Source organism: Etheostoma cragini, chromosome 15, assembly GCF_013103735.1.
Source record: "Etheostoma cragini isolate CJK2018 chromosome 15, CSU_Ecrag_1.0, whole genome shotgun sequence".
In the NCBI taxonomy this organism is placed as follows: Eukaryota; Metazoa; Chordata; class Actinopteri; order Perciformes; family Percidae; genus Etheostoma; species Etheostoma cragini.
Genome location: NC_048421.1, coordinates 22,374,912 through 22,393,209, shown reverse-complemented (window position 1 = coordinate 22,393,209; position 18,298 = coordinate 22,374,912). Strand labels below are relative to the sequence as shown.

Below are 18,298 nucleotides of genomic sequence, written 5' to 3'. Positions count from 1 at the left end.
GGTCATTGGAGAGGATAATGGGGAGTTGATGTGTTGATAAGGTGGGATTTTGTATGTGTGTGTGTGTGTGTGTGTGTCGGGGGTAATGAAGGTTTTGATGTGGACGCTTGGAGAACAGGACTGTTTTTAATGTGGGTTTGGCAGGTTGGGGTTATCGATTTTAGCTGAACATTGATCAAGGATCAAAGGACTGTTCCATTTTTGCGGATGGGGACGCCAGGTATTTTCGATGCACAAAAGACTATTCATCCGTGCTGGAGCATCCTGGGTGTTTGGGTGGGGCTTAGTACGGGAAGTGGAGATGGGGGTTGTCTGTTGTTGGTGTTCGGGCCATACTGCACAGTGTGTGGGGTTGGATAAAGAGTGGGAAAGATGGATCACTGCACTATTACAAACAGCTTCAGTAAAGAAGGCCACGGGTCAAAGGTGCAGCACTAATGCAACAGATGGAAGCTAGTCTTGTAGGGATGCGTTTTAAGATGTGCTACACAGTCTGATTCTTGAGTCATTTACTCTGTTCCTGGCACCTAGACACACTGTAATTTAATGTGTGATGACATTCTTGTGGTTTCTTTTATCTGCACTCCTTTCAATAAGTCAGCTTGATTTGTGCTGTAGAGCTAAAGCAATGCAAATAAATGCTGTGAAATCTGTTAATTTATCAGAAGGAGACCGATGAAGAAAATTGGACTGAAAAGCAGAATTTATGATAAAACCACAGTTGATAAAATCCTCCCTCCACTGAACAATACCCAAGTATGAGAGTTTTCAAGAGATCACAAGCATCAAAACCCAAGGAGAGAAGAGAACGGAGGAGTGCTTTGTGTTCCTGATGTATTAAATGCTAAAGGGGAGGAGGGTCATTACTGTGGACGCCCAAATGCAACAGTGAAGCAGTTGAGGACAAGACACAGCCAAGAAAACACACACACATACACACACACAATTACACTGGTAACAGCAAGCATGCATAACCAAACCTGCTAACGCATAGACACAAAAAACGGATATAAACATGATAACTGGCCAAAATAAAGGACTCCAACACTAAAATGCTCTTGCACACGTGCACAACTGCCACCCCTCTATTCAGCAGACTACCCTTCCCCCACTGAGTGTGTGGGTGGTTGAGCAGGATGCTGTCCCACTACTTGCTGTTGATTCACTGGTTTATTCCACAACTGGAGCTCAAGCCACATAATGGCGGCTATAGCAGTTGGGGTGGGTGAGGAACGTTGGGGGAAGTAGACAGGCAAACCCGTTGGAAATTGTGGTCCCCCCACCTACCTTCAAAGATGCTTTTGTGGCTATGTCAGAATTGGAATCCGTACAGCTGCCAAGAACGAGACGTTCCTAGCGGTTTATAAGGGATCAAAGAGACAGTGGTACAGATGGCGGAGGGATATCAGGACCTCATGGGCAACGCGTCGGGTTGATACAAGATATATCTCCCTGGGAAAGACACATAAATGCCACCTGATTTGCTCATACTTAACTCCACCATCTGTGAGCAGTTGGAAATGGAAAGGGTTCTCTCAATATGGGCCTAAACTCTAAAGAGATTTTAATCCAAGTGAACATCGATTGGTGTGAATGAAACAACCAAAAGTGTTGGCACGTCCAAAATGGAGCACAAAAGTCTTGCCGGCCCTGACCATTGATGTCTTGTGGGGAAATGTGCATGTTTATTAGCTTAGAATCCTGATTACTGAAGTGTAATTCAAAGTCAGATGCCAGGATAGGTGCTATGTATTAGAGATCTTAATTTTGCCAAAGGTGTATTCTCTTGACCATAACAGATTTTTGGGTTGTTGTTGATGGAACTTGCTGTGTCTTTATAACAGAAAAGAGCATCTAGTTTTGGTTAAAAATAAATAAATAAGGGCAATGTAGTTTGTCAATTGACACACTGGACAGGCAGTGCAAAATCCCATGAAATTGTTGCTTTTCTGGAGCGTTGCTCATCATCGTTTGCAACATTTTCCTAACTCACAAAAAAATAAAAGCTACATTTTAGTGCTCCGTTCTAATATTGTCAATTTAAAAAAAAAACATTTGAGACCGCAACTTTGATGGGTATACAGCTACAGTTGCAGACTGTATGAACAGTGACGCCCAAGACACTTGAACCAATCAAGTTTTTATTTAGTGTTTGTATATTTACATATGTATACATATTTAACTCTTATCGCGCAGCCTTGCTTCAGACACTCTCTCCTCCTCTCTCCACTCGTTTTTTTCTCAAGAGACTTCGTTCAGCTGCCTCACATCATCAAATCCTCAGCTCAACACATTTGCTGTGATTCTTGATTCCTTACATCATAAGCCTTATTTCTACATACTGGGTCCCAATGGTTTAAGACTCTTTTCTTTCTGTTTGCAGATGATTCAACTCACTAATATCTTCTTCTTCTTCTTTCCGCAGGACCAGGAAATTGCAGATCAGAAACATTCCACCTCACCTGCAGTGGGAGGTTAGTTCCTATTTCCTCTATTATTGTTGTTGCTGGTATCATTTACAGTCTGTTTCTGGGACTTGAAACTGCACGCAAACAATGAACATGTAGAGAAAAGGCTTCAAAATCAGTTAGGGTAAGGAGTTTGTCCGAAAACGAGCAAAACCTCAACAGGGACATTCTAACTTCTGCTGTGTCCACAGCCAGAATGTCAGTATCACAGCAAGATGGGTTTCCACTTAGTAAACATAGTGTTTTTTGTGTGAGGCGCTCAGCAGTGGACATATGTAAACAGACTACAGCATGCAGGGATGAGCTGTGATGGTGTGGCATCAATATGTCTGTGTGTCTGTGTTGCCGTTTTTTAGTTTTTTTAGAATTTGAAAGAATTACTTGAACATAAGCCTGCAGCTAGGGCTGCACAATGAATCTAATTTTAATCAAAATCCAGATTTTGACTTTCTGCTGTTTATATGGATATGGTTTAATTTTGCGTTACATGACCCATTCCTTCTGTGTTGAATCTCTCCTCTACTCAGTCTCCACTCTCCGCGCAGCCCGGATACACAGCGCCGGTCCACACTTACGACGTTTGTCTACAGTTTTAATTATTAACACAGCTGTATATTGTTAAGTATAAGGGGCAAACCTGTATTTGTACCAGTGTTTCCGCGGGTAAATCTGCTACCGCGGCCACCACAGCGAAGAACACAGAAGAAGTTATTGAATGCAACTAACTTCAGTTGGTAGAGTAACAGCTAGTGAGACGGAGCCTGCTGGATCTGCAGTGACGATACAGACGTCTCATACACACGATGTGTGTATCCGCCATTTGACCGGTCTTGGACGCAGTCATAACGATCAGCCGTTGCTCTGTGAGCAGTCCATCACACTCCCTCTCTCTCCCATCAGTTGTTGTTGAAAACAAGTGAAGGAGCTTTCTCAGAGATGCATTTAAAAAAAATATACATATATATATCCCACGCTATTTATTTAGCTAATTTTCAATTACACGTGTTTCAGCTGCATTGTTTGTTTTGGTTAAAATCAACAAATAATTCTGAGAACAATCGGGATCACTATATTGATCCAAATAATCATGATTATTATTTTGGCCATAGTAGTGCAGCCCTACCCGCAGCCATCTTGTTTGTCATGCAATTGGTTTGGTTGTCACTCCTTTCCTGGTTCTCTTTCTCCATAAACACCATGAAATCAAGCGGAGGGTTAACTTCTCAACACTCACCAACGCACAAGTTTAAGCGTAGGCTACGGCGAGGAGCTCTGTGTGGACCCTCCGAAGTTAGCATAAATCCTTCTTCAGACTTCAGATAATCGTGTGAAGTTTGGGAAGTGGAGGCAGAGGAATGAAGGAAGCACATTGCAATATTCTGCAATCTGCCTGTAAAAGCCCCGTCGGGTCTGACTTCCAGCATAAAGAGTCCCAGCAGCATCAGTGTCGGAGTGATAATCCTGGCAGCATAGAGCCGAGAGGCTCTGACAGTCTGCTCCAGTGTCTCTGATAGGGGAAGGATTGGCCGTTAAGGCTCCAAATGCCACCCGATCTGACCTCACTGCAAATATTTGCACCACTTAAAGTTTGCGGGTGTTGGTGTGGGTGTTCATGGGTCACATTTGTCTTCGCCTCAGATGGCTGACGGTGAATCATGGGGAACCACAAATCTTGCCGAGGGTGTATTTAATGGCTCAAACCAAAAAACACTCTTTGCTTTGTGTGTATAAGATTGACTTTCAGTGGAAGCTGCAGGTTACTGAAGCGTAGTGCTGCCACGGCAGAAAAGATACAATGCCTTGCTAAAGAGCACCTGGCAGTGCGAAGGAGGAGAAGTGGTATATCTCCAGCTACCAATCCACACTCCATACTTTGGTCCGTACGGGGACTTGAACCAGCGACCCTCCGGTTCCCAATCCAACCAAACCCCTTACAGACGGAGCTACTGCCACCCACCAATAAAATAAAAGAGAATCAGTCAGCGTTGTGGGGGGGGGGGGCATTAAGTCAGACTCAGCGGTGAGTGGAAGTGAAGCAGAGCGACAGACACAGAGCTGTAGCAGAGCCAAAGTAGAACACCTTTTAATTCGTTAACTTTATCGGTTATCGGGCAAATAAAACACAGCAGTTTGAAGTGCTATACAGTACACACCAGTAAAACATTAAACCAAAGGTATATGAACAACATGAACATCTAAGCTTGCAAACAGCAAACATGCACTCTGTGTATACAGCACAGCCCTGTATAGCTGCGTTATGCACAGCCCTATAGATGTGGAAGGGAAGACGCCGTAAGGATTTGACTCGCATGAGCAACTGAACCAGGGCTGTGCAATTAGTCGAAACTTTAATGGTGATTTCGGCTCCTAAAGATCACCAAAGAAGTAATGGAGAAAAACTAATATTTTACACATTACGTTTTGCAAGTAAACTCTTATTTTGCCTGTGTTCTCAAAAGACTTTGAAAAGAAAAAAAGATTATGGAGACTTTATTCTCCATAATTGAGCAGCCCTAAACTGAACTAATAGTGACTTTAAATATTATATCAAACCTTTAAAAGCTGATGTGCTTAGAAGTTACCTCTTGAAGGCAACACCAAAACTCAAGATGAACTATTCCCGCGTCGCAACATTAAGGATGGGAATGTGGGAGGATCGGGAAGCTCACCCATACTGTGCGTGTGCGCGCGCATCCCTATTGTTTTTGTGAGGGTGTGGCACGCTGTCTGGCAAAGGAGTGCCCCAGGGAATCTGTCGGTCTGTGTGTATATGTGTGTGTGCGTGCATTAGTGTCTTTCCCTGGTCCTGCCGTGTGTATGTGTCCACAGGAGGGCTACTACGTCTCTCCGTAAAACTGACTTTTCTTGTTTATTTAAAAAAATTGTTTGGTCTATGTGAAGAAAGAAAATGTGGCTCATTCTTTCCCAGAGCCCAAAACGACGTCCTCAAATGGCTTATTTTGTCCACAACTGAAAAATATTCACTTTACGGTCACAGAGGAGTGCGACCCTAGGAAATATTCACATTTAAGGAGCTGGAATCAACTTATTTTGTAACAATGACACAAACCGATTTCATTGATTGATCAAAATACTTGGCGATTAATTTAATTAGTAGTTGACTAATCGTTTCATATGTGCAGCTCTTCTTCTAATGCCTATACTATGTACCATGTAGTTTGCCCCAAACCATAAAATGTCAAATGTACCTACATGCACACAAATGGGCTGTTTTAGTGACACGCCCACTGCCACACAACCCTGCTGCAAATCGCTCTATTGCTTTTTGGGGGGTCTGAATGGGCCCTACGGCACACTAGGTGGCTTCCTTCAAACTCAGCGTTAGAAGGTCTTTACTCCTCAATGACTCTCAAAGGTTTGATGAACCCAGTCCCTGAAAGATAGAATCCGTAGCATGGAAATCAGGCAAAAGTCTTAAAAGACCTCTCTTTCTGTGTGTGTCAGGTGCTGGATGGTCTGTTGGCCCAGTGTGGAACCGTAGAGAACTGTGAACAAGGTAAGACTTCTGAACTTGACACTCACTTAACTTCAAACCCATCTGATCTTGGTTTGTAAACACTGCTGACATCTGCCATAAAAGGCCCCTTTTTTACTATTAGAAGCTGAAACCTTGTTGTGGTTATGTGGGGCCCTTTGCCGCCCTCAAGTGGTAGCAGGGTGAAAATTGTATTTCTGTCAAACGCTGCATTTTATTAGTGGTTCCACTTCCCCTCAGCTGTTGAGTTGTTATGTTGGGGGGCCTGGAGGCCACTTGGAGAGCAGAGTGAAAGTGGGCGGGGCGGGGGGAGGGTGTGTGTGTGTGTGTGTGTGTGGGGGGGGGGGGGGGGGGGGGGGGGGGGTCTTAAAACACCTGTTGGTCACTTTCAGCCAGAACTGTCAGGGATCGGCCGCAAGTTGTAGGCTGTACTTTATTTTCCATCTCATTCTCATGCAATTTCCTTATTGTAATGCACTTTGTGTTGCATTTCTTGTATAAACAGTGCTGCTATAAAAATATAAATTATAAAATGTATTTTCTTTTCTTTCTTTTTTCTTTCTTTTTTTACAAATCATCATACCTGCAGACTCATTTCAATGGGGCTTCGTGATTGGCTGCATTAGTTTCTGTTTCAGAGAGTTTTCTGCATCATGATTAATCATATTGCGACGGGTTCATTATGTCTTTCAAAAAACGAATATCCTCCATCAATTACAGATAATGTTGGGAATAAAGACATCCACAACTTAAGTAATGTAAAACTATCTGCCAAAATGCATTTCTACAAATCATTTCACATTTTCCCTCTTTGGTGGTGAGCAGCCAGAGTTATTTCGGTTGTACATTACTGCCAACTAACCATCGATGTACTTTCTTGCACCAAATGCGTTACTGCAATGCATTATGGGTGATATCACCTCTGGAGTGACCAGTGTTGTCCTCTCGATCAGTCAGCCCTCCGAGGGTCGATCTCACCAAGTTTGCTTGGGTTTTTCGGACAAATTGAAGGACACGTATGATTTAACGTGAGGCTTAACTTTGATGAGTGGATCATATCTCTGATTGGGAACCTGCCAGCAGCCAACTTTCTGGTTTTAGTTTGAAACAACTGGAGCCTTCTTTAAATGCTTTTAAGAAGCAGAGCTACCCAAGAAGTCTCAGCACGTCTATTTATAAACCCACACATGCTGTGTCTCTGTTTTCTCTTTCCCTTAGTGAACACAGACAGTGAAACTGCAGTGGTTAACGTCACATATGGATCCCGGGAGCATGCCAGGCAGTAAGTTTCTCCATCCGTCCTCAAGGACACTCTGTCTTTCTTTCACCTACAGTCTTTTCTCTAATCCAGATTCTGCATACTATTGGTGTCATTTAAAAACGGCATTTTAAAAATTTTACAGAATACTTTAGGAACATGTGTGCATTTATTTATGTTAAATCGTAGCTTCCTGTTTACTTTTGTGCCAGCTTTGACCTTTCATGACATTTGTGAAGAATGCTCTTTTAAAAAGAAAAATCATCTAATAAATTTCAATATAAAAATAGATTCCTAAAATTGTAATTTATTACATTTTAATGAAGTAACTCCATCAAACAGTATTGAGATTTTCAGCAAGATGTCTGTTTTATTTACGTTCTACGTGTGACATCTAGTGGTCATTTAAAGCAACTACAAGTTTAAACTGGAGTTTTATCATGCGTTTTAACAATAGTGGAAGTATTGTGAGTGATCTCTTTCTTAAGTAAGAGTAGCATTACTACACTATAAAAAGTTTTCATTTTACACATTTCAAAAACGTTGTATACAATATTCATTGTGTTTTATCAGCTGATTGATGATGTTTGCTATAATAACCTTTGCTTAAAGTTAGTATAGCTGTCATAGCAGTGCAGTAGAAGTATGAAGTAACATACAAGTACTTGTACATTTTCTTTTGTTTGCATTTTTTTCTCACAAATTTTTCCGTTCTGATGTGTCACATACCAAGTTTCTTTGTATTCTTCCTGTTATTACCATTACTACTACTGTTATATTAATAATAACCATTTCCATAACTGTAACCATTACTATGCATACAACTGAATGCAAAAAGGAAAAACAAGCAGCATAAAATATTCCAGCAGTACATGTTGTACATGACCCTGTGCTCACCTCTCAGAGCCATCCAGAAGCTGAATGGATACCAGTTTGAGAACAATGCCCTGCGTGTCTCCTACATCCCCGACGAGCACTCCGAGGTGGAGGGAGGCCAGCGGGGGCCCGATAATGGGCGGCGCGGTTACGGGCCCCGAGGCGGGCCTCGCGGCGGCTCCCCGAGCTCTGGGATGCCCTCCAAACCTCCCCACGCCGACATCCCTCTGAGACTGCTGGTATCCACACAGTACGTCGGAGCCATCATTGGAAAGGAGGGAGCCACCATTCGCAACATCACCAAGCAGACGCAGAGCAAGTGAGTGTGTACATGTGTTAACGCTGTCCTGGAATAGAGTCCACAGTGGGTTAGAATCCACAGTGTGTTAGAGTCACAGTGTGTTCCTGGAGTAGAGTCCACAGTGGGTAAGAGTCCACAGTGTGTTCCTGGTGTAGAGTTGACAGTGGGTTAGATTCTGCAGTGTGTTCCTGAAGTAGAGTCCATAGTGGGTTAGAGTCCACAGTTTGTTCCTGTAGTAGAGTCGACAGTGGGTTAGATTGTGCAGTGTGTTCCTGGAGTAGAGTCCACAGTGGGTTAGAGTCCACAGTGTGTTCCTGTAGTGGAATCCAAAGTGTGTTCTTATAGTAGAGTCCACAGTGTGGTCCTGTAGTAGAGTCCACAGTGTGGTCCTCTAGTAGAGTCCACGGTGGGTTAGAGTCTGCAGTGTGTCCCTGTAGTAGTGTCCACAGTGTGTCCCTGTAGAGGAGTCCACAGTGTGTTCTTGTAGTAGAGTCCACGGTGTGTCCCTGTAGTAGAGTCGACAGTGGGTTAGATTCTGCAGTGTGTTTCTGGAGTAGAGTCCACAGTGGGTTAGAGTCCACAGTGTTTCCCTGTAGTGGAGTCCTCAGTGTTTCCCTGTAGTGGAGTCCACGGTGTGTCCCTGTAGTAGAGTCCACTGTGTGTTTCTGCAGTAGAGTCCACAGTGGGTTAGATTCTGCAGTGTGTTTCTGGAGTAGAGTCCACAGTGGGTTAGAGTCCACAGTGTGTTCTTGTAGTAGAGTCCACAGTGTGTTCCACGGAGTCTTTCTGTAGTAGAGTCCACAGTGTGTTCTACGGTGTGTTCCTGTATTAGAGTTCACAGTGTGTAGTAGAGTCCACAGAGCGTTCCTGTAGTAGAGTCCACAGTGTGTTCTTGTAGTAGAGTCCCCGGTGTTACCCTGTAGTAGAGTCCACGGTGGGTTAGAGTCTGCAGTGTGTCCCTATAGTAGAGTCCACGGTTTGTCCCTGTAGTAGAGTCCACGGTTTGTCCCTGTAGTAGAGTCCACAGTGTGTCCCTGTAGTAGAATCCACGGTGTGTCCCCGTAATAGAGTACGCAATGTTTTCTTGTAGTAGAGTCCACGGTATTTCCCCGTACCTGTAGTAGAGTCCACGGTGTGTCCCTGTAGTAGAGTCCGCAGTGTGTCCCTGTAGTAGAGTCCACGGTGTGTCCCTGTAGTAGAGTCCGCAGTGTGTCCCTGTAGTAGAGTCCGCGGTGTGTCCCTGTAGAAGAGTCCACGGTGTGTCCCTGTAGTAGAGTCCACAGTGTGTATGGACATAGATAAAGACAAACAAACATTAAAATGAAACTGAATTAAAAATTAAACAACAGTAAAACCAAATCAATGCAAACTATACAAAAAAATGCATGTATTCCTAAATGTTGTTCGAGAAGAGCCATTTTCAAAATGACACAATGACATCACACAAAGATTTTTCTTATCAACATCAAAACAGGAATTCAAGTTGACACTGAGTTAATATTCTAGCAACATACCTTTCCATTAGATAGATAGATACATAGAGATAGATGGATAGATACTTTATTGATCCCCAAGGGGAAATTCAAGAAACAATGACTGCTCAGTATTTCTGAGACACAAGTTCACACAAAGTTTAACCTACTAAATAAATCCTTACAATGTGACCCATTCCCCATAAAATTTACATTTAAACTTCTTGATGATTATAGTCACTTGATTTGCAGATGAATGTATAATCTATATTAAAGCTAAATGAAGTAATTCTTATCTCTTTCTGATATTGCAGGATTGACGTGCACCGCAAGGAGAACGCAGGAGCTGCCGAGAAGCCGATCAGCATCCACTCAACCCCCGAGGGCTGCTCAGCCGCCTGCCGCATGATCCTGGACATCATGCACCAGGAGGCTAAAGACACCAAGACGTAATCCAACCCATAAATATTGTTTGACATAATCCTGCTCAGTTAGCCTCAGGACGGCTCTCTCCAGCTGTGAGGTAGATAAGAGATGAGAAGAATGACCATTGGTTTCCTTTTGCAGTGCCGACGAGGTTCCTCTCAAGATTCTGGCTCACAACAACTTTGTCGGACGCCTGATCGGGAAGGAGGGACGCAACTTGAAAAAAGTTGAACAGGACACAGACACCAAGATCACCATCTCCCCGTAAGACACACACACAGACCCATTTACAGGGCGTCCCCAGGCTTTTTAGAGCGCCTAGGTGCCGATGACATCACATGGACATTTGCATATTAGCAGAGAATAGCTGGTCCCCCAGCTATTCTCATTATCATAATGCCAATATCAACCTCATTTGGGTGGATAATGAGGATAATTTATGGACTAGAAAAAATACATGCATTACACACATAACACACACATTTTCAAGTTACTCGAAGAGGCTTCGCTGCAGCTGATTAGCTCCCCTTGTAATGTCTGTGTGCAGTCTTCAGGACCTGACACTGTACAATCCAGAGAGAACCATCACAGTCAAAGGCTCGATCGAAGCCTGCTGTCATGCCGAGGTGGAGGTGATGAAGAAGGTCCGAGAGGCCTACGAGAACGACATCGCTGCCATGAATGTGAGTCTGCACGCACACTTCATTGAGATGCCTTTATTCATTTTATATTTAAAACACACACACACACACAGGTATACTTCCACATGGTTTCTAACCTGTGTTCTCTTCAGCAACAGACCCACCTGATCCCAGGGCTCAACCTCGGGGCTCTGGGCCTCTTCCCCTCCTCCTCCAATATGCCCCCACCCCCTCCTGGTAACGCGTCCGGGGGTGCCCCCTATGGTTGCTTCGGGGTAAGAATACCTGCTTTGTAAATTCCCTGAGAGATGTCAGTCCAAACCACCTTTGTTAATGTGTTGCTTTTGTCCTTTGAAACCTCATAACACACTGATTTCATTTATATGTGTGGTGGGCTGAGAAAATTCTAAAGTGGATAAAAGGAATACTCACAGAAATGTGGCGCCCAAACTAAACCGAAGGTTGTTTATGTCTGTAATAAGTACTGAGGAGTATGGAAGGGAGTACTGTTTCTTTTTCCTTGAACAGAAACTAAACTACTCCTCCTCCTTCTGCATTTTTGTTTCATTTGGGAATTTGGACCAGTCACTTTTCCGATTTTCCGACTACTGTTCGACTCAACGCACAGATCCTCCCCATGTCACGTTAGGTTATGTTGTATGTTCCGTGCCCAGAAGGCACATGTTATATGTTTCTGTTAAAAGGAAACCAATAAAAAGTAAAAAATAAATAAATACTAGAAAAGCGCTATAGAAATACAGTCCATTTACTTTTGATCCGAATAGCACAGGTGTAGTGATGATGGAGTACTTGCAATACCAGTGAGCCAACCGCAAACATATCTATATAATCTTATATGTTATGAGTGTTCTGTCCAACCGCTTTTAGTGCAGAAAAATGTATATTTAGTTTCAGGTTGATTTCCCTTTTCCACTTGAAACTTACTCCAAATGAAGATATCCTCGTGCTGTAATCTGGTATGCTGGCTGGCATTTATTTTCACAGTTCTGGATTAAGGGTTCAGTAGGTAACTTAAATAAACATGTTTTTTTATACATTTTTGTCATATTTGCTGAAACTGTCACTATATCCTAAACACAGATAATCTGTGAACAAATCTGGTTTCTCTGTCCCGCCCCTACTGCTCCTTATGGTTTCCACCGCCCCGAAGATAAACAACCAATCAGAGCTGACGAGTCATCTACTGCTCGTGAACTGCAGTCAAACTGCAAAACTAGGCAGCGCTGATCAAATATGAATCAAGATTCGGTTACTGCATTGTCGGTATTGTTATTTTCATAAGGCATTTTTCATTCAATATCACTTAGTTTAGGTAAAAACTTGTGGATGTAAACATAGCTAATGTTTCTGAAAACATTGGAGGAGAGAAATAGTCAATCAACTCAAACTCAAGTTTGATTCAGTCGAACTAAAGGGTGTGGGTGCGAAAACTCCCTTAAGTTGAACGGCTCGATTGGAAACTAACACTCAAACTTCAATCATATTTTCAAATCTCCAGGTAGCAGCAATCAGCCTGTTTTTGGCCTCAGTCGGTCCTCTTTGGGGAAAAAAAGACACTTGCCAGCGGGCTAAGCAACTTTTCTGGTGGAAACCCTGAGACTGGACCATGATTTCTTATGTCACAAATCCTGCACAGGTGTTAAACTTTGCGTGTGTGTGTGTGTGTGTGTGTGTGTGTCAGGCTCCAGAGCAGGAGACGGTCCATGTGTACATCCCAGCACAGGCAGTGGGAGCCATCATTGGAAAGAAAGGACAGCACATCAAACAGCTGAGCCGCTTCGCTGGGGCCTCCATCAAGGTGTGCAGTAGGGCATCAAAATGGGCCTCGTCATTCGATACCAACATTCAATACCTAATATAATCTAATCAGCAGTGAGCCAATAGGCATGCAGCAGGGTTGTCTCAAGATCTAATCATGCTTCTGATCTAACGTTAAGCACAGAGACAGGAATCACGTGTGTTGCTTTTGTAATTTAAGATGGTTGCAAAAGTGCGTGCCACACATGTGTGAAGGAGCTAAAAAAAAAAAAAAAAAAAAAAAGATTTGCACCATAATGTTGTAATTTCTGGTATCAAAAACGGTATTGTTCAGGATACCGGTACCTACATGTTTAGTATGATCCCTAGTGTGTAGTGAGCGTACATGTAGAACAGCATCACAATACTTTTCATGACAACTCTCACCAAAGGATCCTATTACTGTCCTACTGCTCAAATTGGGAGAAGGGAATTCATGTAACACAATTCATGCATAATATGCATCTCACTGTGGACTCTACTACAGAGCTTTAATGTCATGTTGTCCTTGGGTCAAATTGACCGGTTTTCCTATATCAATGTTCTTTTTAACTACTCAAATAACATGATTGATTCCAGACAACGCTCTTTGGCAAGTAAACGTTTCTACTTTCATTAATTTTGGGGTTTCTTATTCAATTTTATAGCATTTTTGAGAAAAAAGATTGAAGTCTTTTTGAAAAAGTATTGAGTAAAAGTTGACAAGTTCCAGTCTGTGAGTATCCATTAACATACATTCCTTTAGTTTTAGTCAAAATAGTAGTCCTAATTTCTGCTTTTCTAACTCAAACAAGAGGTATAATTTCCTATAAATAAGGGTTTATTGAACATACATTTAAAAAATAACTGTAAAACGGAAGATAGTAAGTTAGCGTTACGTAGTGTTGAACATCAAAAAAGTGACAAACATTTTAAAAAAGCATCAAAAGGGACAAAAAGTTAAGAAAAACTTAAAAACATTGATTTTCAATTTTGGCGGGAAGACGACACAAGGGTTACCACAAAAACGACATTCATAACATTTATGACAATAAAACAGTAGAAAAAGATAAAACAACTATCAGCTAAAAAAGCTTTGCTTGTCTATTGACAATAACTGCTCGAACCTGACATGTCTCAGCAGACAATGCTCAGACACATCTTCCAGGAAAAAAACTAAACATTTAATGTCTATTTCAATTTGCAATTGGAAATAACTTTTATCTTCATCAAGGCAGCAAAGATGTTAATGCAACATTCTGTTATCAGGTCTCTATCTCTAATTCTTTCATTCCCGTTGCTATAGACGACACAGTCATATATTTCCACTTCAGGTCAGGTCAGTGATGTGTTTCTCCTCCCCTCCAGATCGCCCCGGCTGAATCTCCAGACTCCAAAATGAGGATGGTGATAGTGACCGGACCCCCCGAAGCTCAGTTTAAGGTGAACACCACTCATCCCAGTTATTTAACATAGGATCTTTCACACTGAATTGGGTAAAAGGGCGTTGAAATATGCTGCTTCCTCCTCTTTCCTTGGTGTCATTAGATGCTTTTAAAGTGCCCATATTAGGAAAAAAAAACACTTTTTCTGGGATTTGGGGTGGCATTTTGTGCCTCTGATGCTTCCACACACGTACAAACTCAAAATACGAATATGAACCTGAAAATGAGCATAATATGGGCGCTTTTAAAGTCCTTTTAAATGACATGGAGGCAGTAAATGTTTTTGACCGATTGATCTGTTTGATCCCTGGTGTATATACCTTCTGACGAACATTGTTGTATACTTTGATATCTATGATGCTGTAATGTAGTATCTATTTTCATTGTGAATTATTATGTTTTATGTCTGTGAATTGTGCCGTTGCCTGTCTTGGTCAGAAAACACTTGTAAAAGAGCTTCTTAAGCTCAGTGAGTCTAATTCTAGTCAACAAAACAATAAACAATTTGTGGACGTAACAAACTGCTGTTTGTAATACAACAATATTAAAATGGGTTGTTAACCTCTTTGTCTCCCTCCTGCAGGCTCAGGGCCGAATCTATGGCAAACTGAAGGAGGAGAACTTCTTTGGGCCCAAGGAGGAGGTCAAACTGGAGACTCACATCAAGATGGCCGCTGCTGCTGCAGGCAGGGTCATTGGCAAGGGAGGAAAGACGGTAGGCCACCTGAACCTAAATGCACCCATCTTTTGGCGTAACAATGAGCAAAATCCCAAAGCACCCTCTTTTAAGCCCAGACCGCAAGCACATTTATTTTTCAATACTATAGTACTATACTAGCAGTGTTGGGCAAGTTGCTTCCAAAATGTGATACATTACAGTTTACTAGTAACTGTCAATTGAGAGTAATTAGTTATATTACAATATTACTGTCTCTGAATTGTTATGCATTACACTACACACTTTTGAGTAGGGGTGTATGATTCGGAAAATGCCATGATTCCATTACATTTTGTTAGGCCTAAAATTTGATTCAATTTTGATTTTCTATACAAAAACGGTTCTTGATTAAAAGAGAAACATTTTGACTTTTCGTGTGTGTGTGTGTGTGTGTGTGTGTGTGTGTGTGTGTGTGTGTGTAAATATATATATATATATATATATATATATATATATATATATATATATATATATATATATATATATATATATATGCATACACAGTTACACACACATACATAGATGAAAAGTAACGTTTTTTTAAATATGTGTGTGTGTTTTCATTCTGATATTGGAAGTTAGTCTTTGACAATGGAATCGCTTAAAACGTCTTTAACTTTGTAACTAACCTCCACCTTTAGCCGTCAAACCTGCAACCTTCCGTCAGGGTGTTACATCCTGTTAAAGTAACAAAGTGTGTCCTTAGGTGAATGAGCTGCAGAACCTGACAGCGGCCGAGGTGGTGGTCCCCAGGGAACAGACCCCGGATGAAAACGACCAGGTCATAGTCAAGATCAACGGACACTTCTACGCCAGCCAGGTACTCAATCAGGCTTTATTAGCGAGAACTACATGTCAATTGCCAATGTGTCAAATGTCCAGTTTTCTTATGGTGATGGGGTCAATGTGGACAGAGTCATTTTACAATAATAGGAACTCCTATGTTTGCAGGTTTTTTCCTGCATAGAGGAATTTTTAGCGGCCCCCAGAAGTTTTAGCCAGCCCCAAACAAAAATCACCAACACGAAGACGCTAAGAACGCTCTTTGACTGTGTTTAAGAGCAATTCACCCAACCATTAAGTGGGGTCAACATTTTTGTCTATCAAATTTTCTGTTAAATAAGGTAACAAAGACTAAAAGGAAGAAAAAAAAAAAGGAAAGAAAACGGAAGAAGGGAATATAACTAAATGATTTATTCGTCGTAAATGATTGGATCAAAATCATATTCTAATGTCAAGTTAAAAGTACATTGTACTATGCACGACAGTTAGCATACAGTAAAGGAAATTAGTCTGTGTTACCTTATTTAACAGAAAATTTGATAAACAAAAATGGTGATTACACCTAATGGTTGGGTAAATTGCTCCTAAACACAGTTTTTGTCATTGATACATTAGCACCTATTTAAAGTCCTGTTTCTGGCAAATACCAGTCCAGTTATCACTCTCCTTTTAGCTGGGGTTCAGATGTATAGATCCTGACTCCCAGATCCTGACATGTACAGCTTTGAATTGACCACAAACCATTTTCATCTGTCTTCTGTCCCCCCAGTTGGCTCAGAGGAAGATCCGGGACATCCTGACCCAGGTCAAACAGCCCCAGAAAGGCGGCATGGGCCAGGGCCCTAACCCGAACCCCCAGGGCTTTACAGAGATGGGCAGCCCCACGCAGGGACTGAGTCAGGAGCACCAGCCGCGCAGGAAGTGAGGGCCCCGCACCTTTCTCACATGCCATGGGGGCCCCTGCCTGACGGACAGACAGACAGACGGACAGACTCAAGCACGGACGGATAGACAGACGGATACAGGAGAGCGACACACGGACCCAGCGATAGACAGGGAGAGATATAAAGAGGGAGGGAGTACGCCCGACCGCCAGAGAGAAAGATCTGCGTTAAAAAGAGAGGAAGAGAGAAGATGAATCAAATCAAAAGATGAAATGAATTACAACAAAAAAAAAACAGAATTAAGATGAAACGTAACTTGAAAACAGAAACCAGATGCCAGGCCAGAAGAGAGACTGAGTGATGATGGAGGGATGAAGGAAAGGAGAGATGGAGAGAGGGAGGAGCGGTGTCCTCCTGGTGTGCCTGGGTAGGGCTCCATCAGACAGGTGGAAACAACACCATGACTCTCCCACCTGAGACACACTAGCAGGGGCCCGTTAGTTCCTCTGTCGGCCCTTATAGACCTCTCCCACCATCTGCAGTCAGTCCTGTATTTTAAGGGTGTTTTGTTTTTTTAAAACATAGAGATATATGTATAGAAATGTTTTATTCAGAGCTATTATTGATAGAATGCAGTGAGGCAGAGCCGGGAGAGAGAGCAGGGAAACTGCTGCAGCGGCACAGGGGGGATAGGTCACGGGTCCGGCATTAGCCCCACCCACCCCTAACCTCCGAGCCAATGAAAGTCTAGAAGAGGGGCCGCAGATGTTAACACTGCTCTTATAAAGACCTCTCCGAATAGCGGAGAGTTTAGGAGGAAAATAGGAGGTTGTAAATATATAATCTTCATGTAAATGTTAAGAAATGCTGTGTCTGGCCGCCTTGCCTTTAAAAAAAAAGAAAAAAAAGAAAAAAAAGGGGACTTCTGTATATTTCCCAGTCTCCAGTCTATGATATGTAGCATAAAGGTAGCCTACAACGCGGCCGGAGGCTGGGGAGGCACTGAGGCCCTTTCCACGTTTAGCCGTGTGGCGGAAGGCGCAGCAAGAGACAGAAAGGGGATCGGCAGTCGCAGCTGGTCCTGCAGTTCTATTGCAGCGGCTCAGCTCACACATGTGAAACCATTGTAAAACACCTTTGTAAAAAAAGAGCCAGCAGCTATGCTAGCTGGCTAGCGGCCCACCCCTTAAACGGCATATTTTATATATATTATATATATATGATATGTGAGTTAGCCCGGCCCCTCCAGTTAATGTATTGAAGGCAGCGAGTCAGGTGTGAGGTTTCTGCTACACCTGTATGAAGAAGTTCCGCAATGACGGACAGACAAAGGAGTGTCTGAGACTTTCTGCTCATTGCCTCCTTTCAGCGCTGATAAACTCGAGGCCAGTCTTGGACAGCAGTGGCTTTCTCCTCAGAGGAGCTGGGGTCCTTAAGACCATCCCTGCATTGACGCTGTCTTTTGGACAAACATGGCCACTCGTGCTCGCATGAATATGAAAGACTGGCCTTGGGCCGAGCGTGGGAACCTAAAACAAAAAGCAAAGTCTTCCTCAAAGCTCCCTGCCTTGAGCTCAGAGAAGGTAAAATCAGACCGAAGGGGAGCGGCTTTCCTCGTCCTCTCTCCCAATCTGCCAAAGGCCTGTGGGCGGAGCCTCCGGACCCCGCCTGCGTATGATAATGAGGGGCGGGGTCTAAGTGTGGATGCTCTTGCCAAGATTAGAACAGATTAG

At 42.8% G+C, this 18,298-nt stretch overlaps 1 protein-coding gene across 2 annotated transcripts in view; it reads left to right on the top strand.

Annotated features, from left to right (window-relative positions):
• The window catches only part of igf2bp1 (insulin-like growth factor 2 mRNA binding protein 1), a 50,626-nt gene extending 32,913 nt beyond the window's left edge, over positions 1-17,713 (top strand). Inside the window, exons 3-15 of one of the 2 annotated variants that reach the window (XM_034895067.1) lie at positions 2,426-2,474; positions 5,934-5,985; positions 7,183-7,246; positions 8,127-8,417; positions 10,186-10,320; positions 10,439-10,561; positions 10,845-10,980; positions 11,097-11,213; positions 12,641-12,757; positions 14,104-14,178; positions 14,764-14,895; positions 15,605-15,718; positions 16,451-17,713. In XM_034895067.1, coding sequence (XP_034750958.1) covers positions 2,426-2,474; positions 5,934-5,985; positions 7,183-7,246; positions 8,127-8,417; positions 10,186-10,320; positions 10,439-10,561; positions 10,845-10,980; positions 11,097-11,213; positions 12,641-12,757; positions 14,104-14,178; positions 14,764-14,895; positions 15,605-15,718; positions 16,451-16,606 — 1,561 coding nt within the window. In that variant the 3' untranslated portion in view covers positions 16,607-17,713. Of the gene's footprint in view, positions 1-2,425; positions 2,475-5,933; positions 5,986-7,182; positions 7,247-8,126; positions 8,418-10,185; positions 10,321-10,438; positions 10,562-10,844; positions 10,981-11,090; positions 11,214-12,640; positions 12,758-14,103; positions 14,179-14,763; positions 14,896-15,604; positions 15,719-16,450 lie in introns of both variants that reach the window. The other variant, XM_034895066.1, reaches the window with a different exon arrangement.
• Positions 17,714-18,298: the final 585 nt, after the last annotated feature.